The sequence below is a fragment of the Xylona heveae genome (assembly GCF_001619985.1).
Source record: "Xylona heveae TC161 unplaced genomic scaffold L228scaffold_4, whole genome shotgun sequence".
Taxonomy (NCBI): domain Eukaryota; kingdom Fungi; phylum Ascomycota; class Xylonomycetes; order Xylonales; family Xylonaceae; genus Xylona; species Xylona heveae.
Genome location: NW_017264196.1, coordinates 723835 through 739686, shown reverse-complemented (window position 1 = coordinate 739686; position 15852 = coordinate 723835). Strand labels below are relative to the sequence as shown.

Below are 15852 nucleotides of genomic sequence, written 5' to 3'. Positions count from 1 at the left end.
CTACTTATTTGCTGGTAATTTTGCGCTTGACCATGCCGCAAAAGCTTTCAAATAGTACAACGTCGTTGCCCCTTACCCACCGAACGTGCACGTCAACTTCGTTCGAATCCTTTTTCTGCGTAACAAGAAGCTTGAAGCCGAGGATGACGTCCCTGTCGAGAGGCTGTAGACTTGGCTTAGCTTCATCCTCAACTCTGCCCTTCCGCCTTGATGCTCTCGACCAGACATTCTCCCGCGTGAATCCTAGGCCAGTGCATGTTGATGCATCCCATTTCCAGGACAATTTAATGGACTCCATAGCGCCACACAGCTTCTCGCAGATGACAGTGAATGATTCTTCAGGGACACTGAATGAATATTCGGACGGGAACGGAAGGAAATGTTTCTGAAGGCTCGTTGTTCCTCTTGCAATCTCCTTTGTACAATATTAGCCCCATTTCCACATCATTGGACATTGGACATTGGACTAGTGGACTTACAGTTTTGGGACGTATATCTCCATACGACCAAGCCACTCCCCACCGACGAGTTTTACTCCCTTGGAGAAAGTCTGTCACCGCCCAATTGGTGATACCTACGGCTTTGAGCTTCTCTATGACGACAGAGACGCTGCTAAGCTTGCCTAACATTGTCGAATACCATTGGACTCTTCCTTGAAGGCGTTCACTTTCTTCAATCATACGAGACACAAAAGCTACTTCGCCGCCAGGGGTGACCATTTCAGCTTCAGCGCCAGTGCAAGCCTTAGAGGTTTTTGAATCAGCAATTGTGTAGAGCAAGGATGGCCTTTGAACTTACGGAAAATGGGGCTTGATGCTTTTTTTCGGCAGAAGATATCATGTCATCTTTGGACTCATAAAAGGGCGGGTTACACATGGTAAAATCGATCCTTTTAGATCCGGTAAGTAAGACTTGGCTTAGATTCTGTTTGGGAAGCATTTACCTTTCTAGCTTCAGTAGATCGAGTGGTATCAGCGGTCCATTCCTATCGGATTTGAAAAGCGTGATTCGCTGATCCAGCTCGTTTGCCGCCACGTTTTTGCGTGCATATTTGAGGCTTTCTTCATCAATATCTTTTTGTTGTTAGTATTGGATGTGAATCACGAGTAGAAGTTTTGTTACCTGTCCCGGCAAAATTCCAATTTGAGCGTTGGGTGCACCCAAGCAGAGGATAAATACAGCTTGCTCCTGTGCCACTACTACTTTGTCAACTTTATTCTTATGACTTGTTGGAATGACTTACATGTCAAGCCCAAACACTTTGCGAGCAGGCTCATATTTGTCGCTGAAAGAATCAGAAGTAGTATCAATGAGATCTTGAAGCCAAAGAATGTAATTGAAACTGTCACGTGTAAGCTTCCATATCATATTTCAGTGCTTGGATTGTCCCTCATACCGATTCGGAACCTGGAAGAGCAGCGGTCAGCATGTTTAGACAGAATTCAGGGTGGGAGAATTACCGGTGGACATAATCGGTCGGGTGGCAGCTCTATGGTTAAACCAAAGTCCCGCTTTAAAAGGGTCTTTGTAAGCTCTCTGATGGGAAAGAGAATTAGACCGATCGTTCTCATAAGTTTTCAGATACTGGCCTGTGTCATACTGCACAGCTTCGGGTCTGCTAAAATCAAGCTGCCCGTTTGGCTTCAGTCTGGGTTTACTATCATCAGAAATGCACAGATTATTAAAGGTATGTCGGCTCACATCTTGGCAAATGAAGGATATTGCAAAGCCAATGTTTTGAAATCAATATCATTGTTGTAAATATTTCGAGTAGAGTTCATCATGAAAGCGGAATCGGACCGGTTGGTTGTAACCAGATCGAAGCGAAACTCGGTATATGTTTTAGTTATAGAGCCACTATTTTTATAAGCGCTGCGTCGCCAAAGACACTAGAAACAATATCACCCGAGTTTGGTTGTACAATATATACATATCAATTCATGGAACTAAAGGTATTTAAAAGAATGGAAATCTTCCTATATTGCGCCATCGCTTTGCAGTTCCAACGCCATATTTACTCAAAAAAAGACGCAGTCATGTATTTTTCAGCATCGTCACCACCAGCCAAAGCTACCTTCAAAGCCAACGACAGGTTCCCCTTCATGCCGAACTTCATGCAGGCATGGGACGTCTCCACTCTTATATGACTTGAGCAGCTCATCCATATCTTTTTCATCCATTTCACACAGATCCTCTAGGCTCCAAGACTCGCAAATCTTGGACATCCTTGAACATTTTTAGTGGAAGAACCCAAATAAAGAAAAGGCGGGGCGTACCAATGCATGCGCTTTGGACCCTCCTCTATGGCCGGAGCGATCTTGCGCAATTTTCTTCTTAACACACCGACTTTTTGTATGGCAGCCCCTGTGTTATCCGGCAGACTTGCAGCAATTTTTCTCCGAACAATATTCGCAAGCTTGGGCCCATTGCCGTTTGTGCTGACCATGACCTGAAGCGGCCCATCGCGATGGACACTGCCAAAGTAAAAGTCACATTCAGGGGGCACATCTGCAATGTTTGCCGGAATGCGTCTCTCATGACACAGCTTGTAAATTTGTGAAGACGCCTCAGGGTCGTCCACAGCCGTCAATACCATGTCGGCGCCATCGAGATCCGACGGCTCAAACTTGCGGTCTATGTACTCGACTTGCTTCTTCTCAATTCTGTAGGCGACCTCCTCGTTCAGCCCCTCTCGAGGAGAAACAACGGTGACTTTGGCATCGGCGTTCAAGACGTTCAAAATGCGACCTGCTGCAACCTGCAATTCGGTTTAGCAATCTCCGCGGCACAATTAACAACAGAGGCTTTGCACCCACCTCACCACCACCGATGACAAGAACATGCTTGTTCCTTATTTGCCATGCCAGTATCAGACTACCGCCACCCTGAACCTCTGGAAATTTTCCCGACATGATGAGGGGATAAGATGATGGTCTAGAATCTAGATGTTCATAACATGTGAAGATAAATGTGACTTTTGACAAATGGATTTGGATTGCTATCCACAAGCGAGCTGGGCGATAAGATAAAAGAGAAGGGGAATTCTTGCGGTTCCGGAGCCATTGGAGCGAGGGGAGTACTCCGTACGGCTATGAGTGAGCTATTACTCTCATGCTAAACCCTTCTTAGCTTACCCATCCGCTCTCCGCAGGGACGAGGCCAATTGTTAAGTACTATGAAGCTATGAAGCAATCCAGCTTCGCCACGACTCCGTTTTGATTACCTACTCCGTATATACTGTTGAAGGAATTTGGTGATCACAGAAACCTCCCACTTTCGAGATCTCCTTTAAAACCACCCTCCTTCAGCACTAGATATTCCGGCGGGGATTACTCAGCCTGGGTAACCCCGCCCCCTGCCAAATCGTGCTCGAGATTGCTTGTGCAAGTTCCTTTGGCGTTTCAGATGATGTGCCTGTGCTAGGTCACCATGGCTTCCATGAGACCGGGAGGTCACAGGCGGGTGCTGGGGAGCGCTGCAAGGACACTTTCCCCTAGTGCCGCCATTCCCGTCAACTCTAAGAACCAGACCGCCTTATCACCTTCAACCAGCTCTCTTTCTCTCGACTCGCAGCTGTCGCACTCGCCCCTCTCACTTGAGCCCCAAGACTTGGGCTCAAGGGTGTCGCTGGGAAATGGAGATTCTTCCCGGACGGCTTCGACAGCGAAGCTGATATGTCCCATTTGCGAAGAAGAAATGGTAAGTATTTGTTGAGCCAACTAGATGAGATTCCAAGCTCACGAATTGGACAGGTGACATTGTTGCAACTCAACAGGTAATTGCACAGATTACTCTGAAGTCCTGGCGAAGCTGTCCGTTGACACCGACAATAGACATCTTGATGATGACCACCAGAACCTCGAGGAGGTGGAGCAGGACGAGGTTAAGAATTGGTTCAAAACTCAGATGGTCAAAGCAAAGAAATTTCAGCCGCTGGCTGTGTTGAATCAAAAGCTCAAAGGTCTCGATGTCTTTGAATCTAACGATACTCCGCCGTCGTTTGTGCCACCAAGTAGCAATGCTGCCGTCGCTGAACCCCATCGTGCCGATCCGGATGAATTGGTAACAAGAGAGCACTGGCAGAGACCGCGCCCGGACGAGGTTTGCTCAGAACCGATTTGCGAAAGGCGCCTAGGGGCCATCAATGGAAGTGTCAATTGCAGGAAATGCGGGAGGTTATTCTGCGAGGAACATACCATGTATCAGATGAAACTATCCAGGTCTGCCCAACACGAGCCCGTCCGCGGCGTTTGGTGCCGAGTGTGTGAAACGTGCTATAAGCTGAGAGAAGGGTACAACGACCACAATGGTCAGTCTCCCCAAGTAACAGAAAGCCAACAGCAGGGCCTTTTTCAGCTGACCGAATCAGGGCTTGAACGTGACCGTACTTCCGAATTCGCTGAAATTCGTCGACGGAATGTGGATAAATCCTACCTTGAAATTAGTCGCCTAGAAAAACGTCTCACGAAACTTACAAAACTTCTTACTAGCCCTCAGTTTCTTGAGCAAGAAAGCGCTTCCGGTGGCGCTTTTTGGTCGCTATCAGGAGCGAGAAACCAAAGGAAATTGCTTGAGCAATCTGTCGTGACATGGGAAGAAGATGCAGCGGTTTCACACTGCCCATTTTGCCAGCAAGAATTTACTTCTTATACATTCCGGAGACATCATTGCCGACTCTGTGGACGAGTAGTTTGTGGAGACTCTAGAACGGGCTGCTCAAGTGAGGTCGGCCTAAATGTTGCAACGAGTACGCGCCATCTCTCAAGAATATTCAGTCTCTCCAGGTTATGCTAACTTGCTTTAGTGGCGGATCATCTTTCAGAAAAAACACTTGGCCAGATGAGCCTAGATGTTCGAATGTGCAAAGACTGTAAAACCATTTGTTTTAGCAAGCGTGATTTTGCCAATGAGCTTGCCCAACGGCCCCCAGATTTAAGAGCCTATGAAAATCTCGTGCAATTTGAGCGCGGAATTCGACTCATGCTTCCAAAGTTCCAACGGCTATTAGTAGCTCTGCAGTACGCTTCATTCCCTCTACTCCCCATACGCTTTTTTTCTTCTGCCTACTAATGCTCCCTGCAGAGACCCTGATAAGCCTCCAACGCCAACACAACTGGCCGAGGCTTCAAAAGTCAGGAAGAGGCTCACAGACTCTTTCAGTCAATACGATATTGCTGCACGCCGCATCCGGGACATGCCGACGAAATCTAAAACGCAATTGAGACTGCAAAAAGCAATCTACCATCAGGCAACGAATTTTATCCATCTGCACATGCTTCCGCTCAAGTCGCTTCCAAAGGTGCTGAAACATGCCTCCCCCCACGGAGCCTCTCCTCGGCCATATTTCCCTTCTCCTGGCGGCCGGTCAATTAGCGGACTGGCAGCCATCAAGTATAATGATCTTGAATCAGCCAGTCAGGCGAGCAGTAACAGTGCTGTGTCGGTAATGGAGGCTGAGGAGAAGTCTCTCCGTGAGCGACTGATTGTGCTCGAAGAACAGAAATTCTTCGTCTCCGAAATGGTCGCCGACGCCAACAAACATCGCCGATTCGACGAGGTCTCGAGTCTCGCGCAGAATATTGAAGATTTAAGCCATGAAATTGACCAGATCAATGGCATGCTGTCGCAGCTTGATTTTGCCGCTGTCTATACCCAGTCGCCTGCTCCTAGCTCACCATTCGGAACGCGGTCGGCGTCCAAATGACTTTTTATCTTTTTTTTTATCTTCCTGTATCTGTGTTTTACTTGACTGTCAGATTATTTTATTTCGTTTCCCCCAGCCTTTGGGTTTTGGGCGTGGCGTTGGGATATTTGGACAAATTTATCTTTTCCTTTCTTGCTTATTTAGCGATGCTACATAAATTCCTTGTCTCGGCATATTTTTGGGCGTTTTCAAGCGGGGTTTCCCGGGGTTGGCTACACTTGTGCAAGGTGCATGCCTATAAGGCGAGAAATCAATTAACAGAAGTTGGCTGGATAAATCATGATCACGCTTTTAGATTTGATCGACTACCATCAGACTCAAGTGATAGTACGCGATGCCCCGAGCGCCGGGTTTGGGAGTAGGAGATGGGCATCGATAAAGCGAGAAATGCAGTTCGACAGGGACGTAACTCGAGTCAGACGGGGGATAAAATGTGGCTCAAACCAATGGAGCGCCCACAAGGGGGACACCACAAAAAAACGTACATAGGGAGGGAGAAGGGAAAATAATAAAAAAAAGTATTCAATTATACAAGTATTGTAAACAACCTGACCCTCTTTCTAAAAACAATCTAGAGCAAGAGCTCAAGCGGGTTCTCGAGAACCTTCTTGAACTCCTTGACCCACTCACCACCAACGGCACCGTCAACGACCTTGTGGTCGAAGCTGCCGGTGATGACGATCTGGTCATCCCACTCAACACCGGTGCCCTCCTCGGTCTCGACAGGGACGGCAACCTTCTTCAGGGTGCCGACGGCAAGGATAGCGGCCTGCGGGGGGTTGATGACGGCGGTGAAGCGCTCGACGGCGGGGTTCATGCCCATGTTGCTGATGGTGAAGGTACCGCCCTGGTACTCCTCGGGCTTGAGCTTGCCATCTCTGGCACGCTTGCCGAGCTCCTTGATCTGGTTGGAGATCTTCTCGAGGCCGAGACCCTCGACGCTCTTGACGATGGGAGTCATGAGGCCGACGGGGGTGGCAACAGCAACGCTAACATCGACAGTGTTGTGCTGACGGATGAAGGTCTGGCCAGCCTCCTCGCGCCAGCTCGAGTTGACAGCGGGAACCTTGAGGCAGGCGATGGCGCTAGCCTTGACCAAGAAGTCGTTGACAGAGAGCTTGTACTTGCCACCAGAGGTGCTGTTGAGAGCCTCACGCAGCTTCAACAGCTTGGAGACCGAGATAGAGGCAGAGACGAAGTAGTGGGGGTTCTGGTTCATCGACTGCTGGAGACGGCTGGCGATGACCTTGCGCATGGAGCTGGCGGGGATATCCTCGTAGGTGGGCACACCTGCAGCGGCGGCAGGAGAGGCAGCGGGCTTGAACTTCTCAATGTCCTCCTTGGTGATACGGCCACCGGGACCAGAGCCCTTGACAGCCTTGAGAGAGACACCCTTCTCCAGAGCGAGGGCCTTGGCAGCAGGAGTGGCGTAGGCCTCACGCTCCAAGCTGGTCTCCAGTCTGGCGCCGGTCGAGTCGGACTCCTGAGCAGTAGGCTTAGACTCGGCCGCAGGCGGGGCGGTACCAGAACCAGTCTGTGGGGGTTCGGAAGCCTCGGAGGCCTCCTTGGGCTGCTCCTTGGGCGGCTCCTTTGCGCCGCCAGCATCCTCAGACGTGAACGAGTCAAAAGCACCGACGGAGTCGGTATCCTCGACCATGACGGCGATAGGCTATCATTATAAAGTATCAGCCAACCGAAAACATCGCATTTGTTTTCCAATTGAAGAAATCGCTCACCGTGCCAACAGCAATGTCCTTTTCACCGGTTTCTCTGAGGATCTTCGCCAAAACACCCTCATCTTGGAACTCAAAGTCCATTTGCGCCTTGTCGGTTTCAATCTCTACCAGAACATCACCGGGCCCTAAGGAATCACCCGGCTTCTTCTGCCAAGCACCAATGTTTCCCTGGGTCATAGTGGGAGAGAGCGCAGGCATGCTGACAACGGTGTGAGGAGGAAACGCTAGATGAATGTCAGTCAGCCATTGGAGATATCAAACCATTGATTTTGTGATCAATGGCTTTGGAGAATAGGAGGGGAGTCCAACACTTAGAGGCGTAACATCTTGCGAGAGCGGCGAGAGAGGGACCATTTCTCCTGCATCACGGATTCAATTAGCTTCCTAGATCCCTTAATAGACCTTGGTTGAAGACAATGGCTACGAACAGGATGATTCTCCGGCCCTGAGCGCTGGCCGGAAGTCGAAGAGGCGTCCTGGCCGAAGCCCGAGCGAGCAGGGTCGCGACGGACATGACGACCTTATCACCGGAACGAAGAGGCCTCTAAGGGTGAGAAGGAGAACGACGCGACTGAGAGAGGCGCTGGAGTCGTGAGTTGACACTCCGCGGAGAGGGAATGTATGGAAGTTGAATCTCGTCGGAGAGAATCTGGACGGTTGGGGGTGTGGGCCAAGTCTCGGGGACTTCAGGTACTGTTGAGGTTCGAAGTTCGCAGAGCTAAGCTGGCTCGCTTCGAACTCCCGAGCCAAAGGGCGTGAAGAGGCGAGTTGGCGAGGGACCAATTTCCCTCGTGGGGAGAAAAAGAGTTGATTTGAGGAAAAAAGACATTCCGGCAACTATAGCCGGAAAAGCTACGGGGTGCGAGAGTCTCGTGTTGTGCATCCGCTGATAGGGAAGGAAGAGGCGGGGAGCCTGGAATTGACACCGTTGCCTACTGGCTCTAGTACTGCTACCTACAGCCGTTCTCTCAGATACCTAATGCTTCACCTATACTACGGCGTAAAAGAAGGTACCTTGATGGGTGACGCAGCGTCCTTCTACTTCCACGCCAGTCGTTACCTGCATGGATGCCGGCATTCGACCACCGAGAAAGTGAGAGAGAGGGAGCTTCAGCTACATGTCTTGACACTTTATTGTGTTAATAAGAGATCTCTTTAGCAACGACGAGCATTTACTCCGGAGTCACACTGGAGCCATTTCGAGCCCTCTCCTCGGCGATCCCGCAGGGGCAAGCAATGTGATTTTGCTCAGCCCTACATCGAATTGAGAGAACGTATGGGTGTCTGGAGCTTCATTGCATAGATGGCGGAAATGTCCGAGCCTCAGCCTGTCTCCGACCCGGAGGTTACGGATGCCCCAATTCCAGAGGATGAGGCAGGATTTGAGGCAGCACAGTCTCTTACAAACGATAAGAAGGAACTGGAGCGAGGCGAGAATTGGGCGAAGATTGATATGAATGGCTCTTCAGAACCATCGCTACAGCCAGAGATAAAGGGTGACGCCCCCTTCAACGAGCACCAGACGAGCAACGATGAAGGGGAGGATGTGAAATCTCCCAGTGATGCCCCGCCGACAGATCTTCCTGCCGCAGATGAACAACCTTTAGAAAGTCCGCCGCTGCCTTCTGGGCGCGAAGGAGACACGTCTTCTGCAAGGACTCCAGAGCAACTGCCTCCCGGAAACCAAGACGAGTCGCCGGCGCCGCACCCTGCTCGAAGCAGTTCTATCCCATCCGTATCCATACCAGCTGCGGGAACCCCTCGTCTCACCGAGTCACGCGCTCGATCTGGCACGCAATCATCAGCTGCAACAAATGCGACCCTGCGTGCCGGTTCCTCCACATCGTTGGTGTTCGTCGTGACAGCTTTGGAATCGATCGCGGCGTCTAAAGATGCACGGAAGAAAAAGCCTCTGGGAGAGGCCACGCAGCGAGCGCTATCTGCTATCAAATCTCAAGGTGACCCTCAGTTGACCGATCCAGAGACGGTATTCGAAGCGCTGCGGCTAGCAACTGAGGCGTCAAACAACCAAGTTGTGGTCACGGCATTGGATTGTATCGGAAAGCTTATCAGCTATTCATACTTTGCGGTGTCTCCAGAATCAAACGCATCTCCTGATGGCACCCCTCAAGAGCCTGCTCTGATTGAGCGAGCAATTGATGCCATTTGCGATTGCTTTCAGGGAGAAGCTACAGCTAGTGATGTTCAACTCCAGATTCTTAAATCCCTTCTTGCCGCGGTTCTAAACGACAAAGTTGTTGTTCATGGTGCTGGGTTGCTCAAAGCAGTTCGCCAGACCTACAACATCTTCCTGCTCTCAAGATCAAGCGGCAATCAGCAGATTGCCCAAGGTACTCTAACTCAAATGGTTGGGACAGTCTTTGAGCGCGTTAAGACTCGAATCTCCCTGAAAGAGGCTAGCCTGAACGCTTCGAAAGCCTCTTTAGGACGAGACATGAACGGATCTGGCGACCTCAACGACATAAATCGACAGAGCCCAGAGGCAGGTGAGAACGGCGTTGAAAGCCCGCCGGACAAAGATGACGAATCAGCTTCTGTAGCCGCCCCCGAAGCTGAGTCCATACAACCAGAGTCTCAACCGGAACCCAACGAGAAGATTACGCTGCAGAGCTTTGAGAACCGGAAGAGCTTTGACGATGATCGCATCAATGACAATGCGCCTACAATGGTGACACGCATCAAGAAAGATCGCACCATTTCTGGATTTGCTGGCGCAAATGATACCGCTCAAGCGAATTTGGAAGACAACGAACCCAGCGAAGAAGACGAAGAAGACGAGATATACATCAAGGATGCATTCCTCGTATTTCGTGCAATGTGTAAGCTGAGCACGAAGACTCTTCCGCCAGAGCAAGTTCACGATATAAAATCTCATGGAATGCGCTCAAAGCTTCTTTCATTGCATCTCATACATACTATCATCGATAACAATGTGATCGTGTTCACGTCACCGCTTGCCACAATCAGAAGCAGCGCTGCCAGCGATCCTACGTCTTTTGTGCAAGCAATAAAGCAATACCTATGTCTGAGCTTGAGCCGTAACGGTGGTAGCTCAGTTATTAGGGTCTTTGAAGTGGGCTGTGAGATATTCTGGCTAATGTTGAAGCATATGAGAGTCATGCTGAAGGTGAGTGGCTCTGTCCACGACATTTGCAACCACAATTCTCTGACAGTTGAATCTTTAAACAGAGAGAGATCGAGGTCTTCCTAAAAGAAATTTATTTGGCAATTCTCGATCGACGGAACGCTCCGTTACAGCAAAAGCAGTACTTGATGAGCCTGTTTGAGCGGCTATGTAACGACCCTCGGGCGCTGGTCGAGTTGTATCTGAATTATGACTGCGATCGAAATACTTTAGAGAATATCTTTCAAAGGTCTGTTACTTGGAAGTAATTTGGCATACCTCTTACTGACTGTACCAGAATGATCGAGCATCTGTCGAGGATTTCGAGCAGTCCTGTCATGGTTACCGCAATGCAGCAGCAACAGTACCAAGAATTTCATCAAAGAAATGCGAACGTGGCTCCTGAATGGCATCAACGTGGCACCCTCCCACCATCACTTTCCACTGCTAACATTCAGGTGACAAATGATCAAGAGCCTACCTTCCCCATCGAGTACTCTCTGAAGCAACAGTCGCTCGAATGTCTCGTGGAGACACTTCGTTCCCTGGTCAACTGGGCTCAGCAAGGTATAGCAGACACTACGGCAGACCTTGGTGAAGCTGAGTCCCGAAATTCTGTCGAGGGCTTTAGAGATTCTGTTGATGCTGGGAACGCAGTGGGGCTTGCCTCTCCTAGAATAGGCAGTATTGACACTCCTGGTGGTCCCACGACTCCGCTGGCGGAGGACGATCCGCAGGAGCTTGGAAAAGCTAAGCAGCGCAAAACGGCCCTGATTAACGGGATCAGACAATTCAACTATAAGCCCAGCCGTGGAATATCCTATCTCATCAAGGAAGGATTCGTTCGAAGCGACTCGCCGGAGGACATTGCTCGGTTTCTCATACAGAACGATCGACTGGATAAGGCGATGCTCGGAGAATACCTCGGTGACGGCGAGCCTCAGAATATTGCTATCATGCATGCCTTTGTCGATGCCATGGATTTCACAAGGACCCGTTTCGTCGACGCACTCCGTCGGTTTCTCCAGAGCTTCCGTCTTCCCGGAGAAGCTCAAAAGATCGATCGCTTCATGCTCAAGTTTGCCGAGCGATATATGACCGGCAACCCCAACGCTTTTGCCAACGCCGACACCGCTTACGTTCTCTCTTATTCAGTAATACTGCTGAACACTGATCAACATAGCACCAAGATGAAAGGTCGGCGGATGACCAAAGAAGATTTCATCAAGAATAATCGTGGGATCAACGACAACGCAAATCTCCCTGACGAGTACCTGGGGGGGATATATGATGAAATAGCCAGCAACGAAATTGTCCTCGATACCGAAAGAGAGAATGCCGCGGCACTCGGTCTCGCATCGCAGCCGAGTGGCGGCCTCGCCGCAGGTATCGGGCAGGCTCTGGCCACAGTCGGCCGTGACCTTCAGCGGGAGGCGTACGCTCAGGCTTCGGAGGAGATGGCAAATAAGGCTGAAAAGCTATTTCGGAGCTTGTTGCGGGCACAGCGCAAAACCGCGGCAAGATCGGGCTTGCCTAGATTTATTCCTGCAACTTCGTTCAAGCATGTTGGCCCAATGTTTGAAGTGTCATGGATGTCGTTTCTTTCTGGATTGTCCGGCCAAGTGCATGATACGCAGAATATCGAGACGATCAAACTTTGTATGGAAGGGTTCAAACTTTCTATCCGCGTAGCTTGTCTGTTCGACCTCGAGATGCCGCGGACCGCTTTTGTGACTGCTCTTGCAAAGTTTACCAACCTTAACAACTTGAGCGAAATGAAAGCCAAGAACATGGAAGCTCTTAAGGCATTGTTGGAAGTGGCGCAGACTGAAGGCAATTTACTGAAGGAGTCCTGGAGAGACATTTTGACTTGCATCAGTCAGCTTGATCGCTTCCAGCTCCTGGCAACCGGTGTAGATGAAGGAGAAGTTCCTGACGTCCTCAAGGCTCGAATTCTTACCCAACCAAAACAGGAAGCAGATCCCCGTCGTTCCCTTCAGCCTCCAAGAAGGATTCGTCCTAAATCAATCAGCACCAGCGCTAGTTTCCAGCCTGACATCGTAGAGGAGACCCAATCAACTGACATGAATAAGGCAATGGATCGAATTTTTACAAATACAGCAAATCTCTCTGGAGAGGCTATTGTTCACTTCGTTCGCGCCTTGACGGAGGTCAGTTGGGAAGAGATACAATCTTCTGGTCAAAGCGAATCCCCCCGCACCTTCAGCTTACAGAAGCTCGTTGAGATTAGCGGCTACAACATGACGCGTGTGAGGTTTGAATGGACAAATATATGGCAGGTGCTTGGAGAGCATTTCAATCAAGTTGGATGCCATACAAATACCCACGTCGTGTTCTTTGCGCTCAATTCTCTTCGGCAATTGTCCATGCGATTCATGGAGATTGAGGAGCTTCCAGGTTTCAAATTCCAGAAGGACTTCCTGAAACCATTTGAGCATGTTATGTCAAATAGTGGAGTGGTTGCTGTAAAGGATATGGTTTTGCGATGTCTTATTCAAATGATACAGGCTCGCGGACAAAATATTAGATCTGGATGGCGAACAATGTTTGCTGTCTTCACTGTCGCCGCGCGTGAACCTTATGGTTAGTTATTGTGCCTATGAGCAACCCTCTGCATCGCTAACTTTGGGCAGAAAATATTGTCAATCTTGCATACGACAATGTTACACAGATCTACAATTCCAAGTTCGGGGTCGTTATTAGCCAGGGCGCTTTTGCAGATCTGATGGTTTGCCTGACTGAGTTTTCAAAGAACGCGAAATTCCAGAAAAAGTCATTACAGGCGATAGAGACATTAAAATCAACGATTCCGAAGATGCTGAAAACTCCCGAATGTCCTTTGTCAATTCGTCATACACCTGGTTCTGATAAGGCTCAGAGGAAAGGTTCTGTAACTTCAGCGCAGCCTCTCCGGCAAACTCAAGAAGAGCAATATTGGTTTCCGATTCTCTTTGCATTCCATGACGTTCTTATGACTGGTGTCGATTTGGAAGCTCGATCACGGTAAGCATTGTCATATCTTTGCTTTGTAACCAAACACTAACGCTGCCAGCGCTCTCAATTACCTTTTTGACTCACTCATAAATTACGGCGGGGACTTCCCTCCTGAATTCTGGGACATCCTTTGGAGACAACTGCTTTATCCTATTTTCATGGTCCTCAAATCAAAGTCAGAAATGACGAAAGTTCTGAACCATGAGGAACTCTCTGTTTGGCTCTCAACGACAATGATTCAGGCTCTCAGGAACATGATTACCTTATTCACTCACTATTTCAAGTCTCTGGAGTACATGCTTGACAGATTTCTGGAACTATTAATTCTGTGTATCTGTCAAGAAAATGATACTATTGCACGAATTGGAAGCAATTGCTTACAGCAATTGATTCTTCAAAACGTCACAAAATTCACGGATGAGCACTGGAACCAGACTGTTGGAGCATTCGTAGAACTGTTCGATCGCACCACTGCCCACCAGTTATTCTCAGCAGCCACTGTCTCTGGGCCGTCACCGTCAGCGCCTGTCTCCAGTTCGAATGGATTGACTAGGCTTCCGGTGTCGGATGCTTCCAGTATCTCTGACCTTCCGATGCCTAGAAAGGCGGCAGAAGATGAGATAAATGGCCCTCTTGCGGAGCCTTCTCCCGATTCCGGTGAGGCGGACGTTTCTCCAGCTAATGGAACCGGGGACGACTCTGAGATGAATGCCTCAACATTGATAGATGAACCGAGTGCAGCTGGTGGAGGCTCGTCTGTGGAGACACAAAATACACCACCAACGGAACTGGAGGATTACAAACCTCAGACAGCAATCCAAAAGCAGCCTGTCGTGGTGACTGCTGCCCGCCGGCGATTCTTCAATCAAATAATCACAAAATGCGTGCTGCAGCTCTTGATTATTGAAACGGTAAACGAGCTATTTTCGAATGATGCAGTCTATCACCAGATACCCAGTCCTGAGTTATTGCGCTTAATGGGTCTCCTAAAGACCAGTTTCCAGTTTGCGAAAAGGTTTAATGCAAACAAAGAGCTGCGAATGCGATTATGGAGGGAAGGATTCATGAAGCAACCCCCGAATCTGTTAAAACAGGAGAGCGGCAGTGCCGCCACCTATGTTAGTATCCTTCTACGGATGTATCACGACGAAGGCGAGGAACGGAAGAGGAACCGTGCCGATACAGAAGCTGCTTTGATACCGTAAGTCCTTCTGCCCAAGGGTTTTGATGAGTTCGGGTGCTAACAGTGTTTAGCCTTTGCGTGGACATCATCAATGGATACGTCCAGCTGGATGAGGAAACGCAACAGCGCAATATCGTCGCTTGGCGGCCTGTCGTAGTGGACGTCATGGAGGGCTACACACACTTCCCACGAGAAGGATTTGAAAAGCATATTGAGACATTCTATCCGCTTGTCATTGGCTTGCTCAGTCGGGACATGAGTACCGACATTCGTCTTGCGTTGCAGGCCCTCTTGCGCCGCGTTGGCGAGGTCAAGATGGGCATGGAGCCTTTTCAAGGTCCCGTTGGCTCACCACCTATTAGCCCTGGGTTCCAGTTCAGCTCCAGAAGGCCCAGCCGCGGAAGATAAATTCAGCATCCTTGTTTCAAGTAGATGAACATTCTGCGTCTCTGCATCTCTGCGGATTAGGCTCGATATGGACTGCATGCTCCCTTTACTGTCGCACCAAGGGCGGGGCCTCCTGGGTTCCATCAGTCGTTTTGGCGGGCGTCTGGTTCGTGTAGGCGAGACGCCATTCAGCGTCAAGTTGCATCTCGAAACTTTTTACCATATTACATTTTCTTTTGCGCCCTTGTTGGAGTACAAGTTGATTGTTACATGGCTGTATTTTATATTATTCCATCCGTTTCGTGCTCCAATCAAAGTTAAGCATAGGCCTGGCGAACTTATGTATAGTGATATAATATATTATTATTTCTTCATGACTGTGCTAACTCCATCTAACTGAATATTGCGTTCGCATTGCTATCACGCAAATTACAATATTCAGGTTTGTTTGGACCGAGTGCCTTTCGGAGATCGGTGTTAGCTTGCGATTCAGTGATACAGATTACACCCAACCCGTTTCCCAATAGATTGATCAACACATCCATTTAGTTTACATGTAGTCATGACTTTTCAGCAAAAGGGTAGGTCCACTTGATACTTTCCACTAGCCATGGTGTTGCAATCTGGACTGTGATGGAAGCAGGATTTAGAGATGTTTCTGGTTAAATAGCCGCCTAGGGTT

At 49.3% G+C, this 15852-nt stretch overlaps 5 protein-coding genes across 5 annotated transcripts; 2 read left to right on the top strand and 3 right to left on the bottom strand.

Moving 5' to 3' along the window:
- Positions 1–4: 4 nt before the first annotated feature.
- Positions 5–1781, bottom strand: L228DRAFT_267358 (DUF890 domain protein; the record flags this gene model as incomplete). Its single annotated transcript, XM_018334982.1, has 10 exons — positions 5–415; positions 480–743; positions 799–889; positions 944–1073; positions 1123–1196; positions 1244–1342; positions 1397–1407; positions 1461–1536; positions 1601–1648; positions 1702–1781. The coding sequence occupies 10 exons, from the start codon at positions 1779–1781 to the stop codon at positions 5–7; spliced, it is 1284 nt and encodes a 427-aa protein (XP_018188906.1).
- A 273-nt stretch (positions 1782–2054) lies between these two features.
- L228DRAFT_260191 (siroheme synthase middle domains-like protein) lies at positions 2055–2964 on the bottom strand (the record flags this gene model as incomplete). Its single annotated transcript, XM_018334233.1, has 3 exons — positions 2817–2964; positions 2277–2758; positions 2055–2226 (listed from the first exon to the last, which is right to left on the bottom strand). Exons 1-3 carry the CDS (start codon positions 2910–2912, stop codon positions 2055–2057), a joined length of 750 nt encoding a protein of 249 aa, XP_018188905.1. The 5' UTR covers positions 2913–2964.
- A 243-nt stretch (positions 2965–3207) lies between these two features.
- Positions 3208–5807, top strand: L228DRAFT_282083 (hypothetical protein). The gene is made up of 6 exons (XM_018335955.1): positions 3208–3699; positions 3753–3775; positions 3834–4309; positions 4370–4747; positions 4805–5018; positions 5083–5807. The coding sequence occupies exons 1-6, from the start codon at positions 3430–3432 to the stop codon at positions 5702–5704; spliced, it is 1983 nt and encodes a 660-aa protein (XP_018188904.1). The 5' UTR covers positions 3208–3429; the 3' UTR covers positions 5705–5807.
- A 427-nt stretch (positions 5808–6234) lies between these two features.
- L228DRAFT_114425 (pyruvate dehydrogenase) lies at positions 6235–8040 on the bottom strand. Its single transcript, XM_018328932.1, has 5 exons — positions 7928–8040; positions 7869–7885; positions 7750–7799; positions 7441–7664; positions 6235–7373 (listed from the first exon to the last, which is right to left on the bottom strand). The coding sequence occupies exons 1-5, from the start codon at positions 7952–7954 to the stop codon at positions 6276–6278; spliced, it is 1416 nt and encodes a 471-aa protein (XP_018188903.1). The 5' UTR covers positions 7955–8040; the 3' UTR covers positions 6235–6275.
- A 513-nt stretch (positions 8041–8553) lies between these two features.
- On the top strand, positions 8554–15505 carry L228DRAFT_219607 (transport protein sec71). Its single transcript, XM_018330226.1, has 6 exons — positions 8554–10588; positions 10651–10835; positions 10884–13189; positions 13240–13609; positions 13659–14801; positions 14855–15505. The coding sequence occupies exons 1-6, from the start codon at positions 8744–8746 to the stop codon at positions 15189–15191; spliced, it is 6186 nt and encodes a 2061-aa protein (XP_018188902.1). The 5' UTR covers positions 8554–8743; the 3' UTR covers positions 15192–15505.
- Positions 15506–15852: the final 347 nt, after the last annotated feature.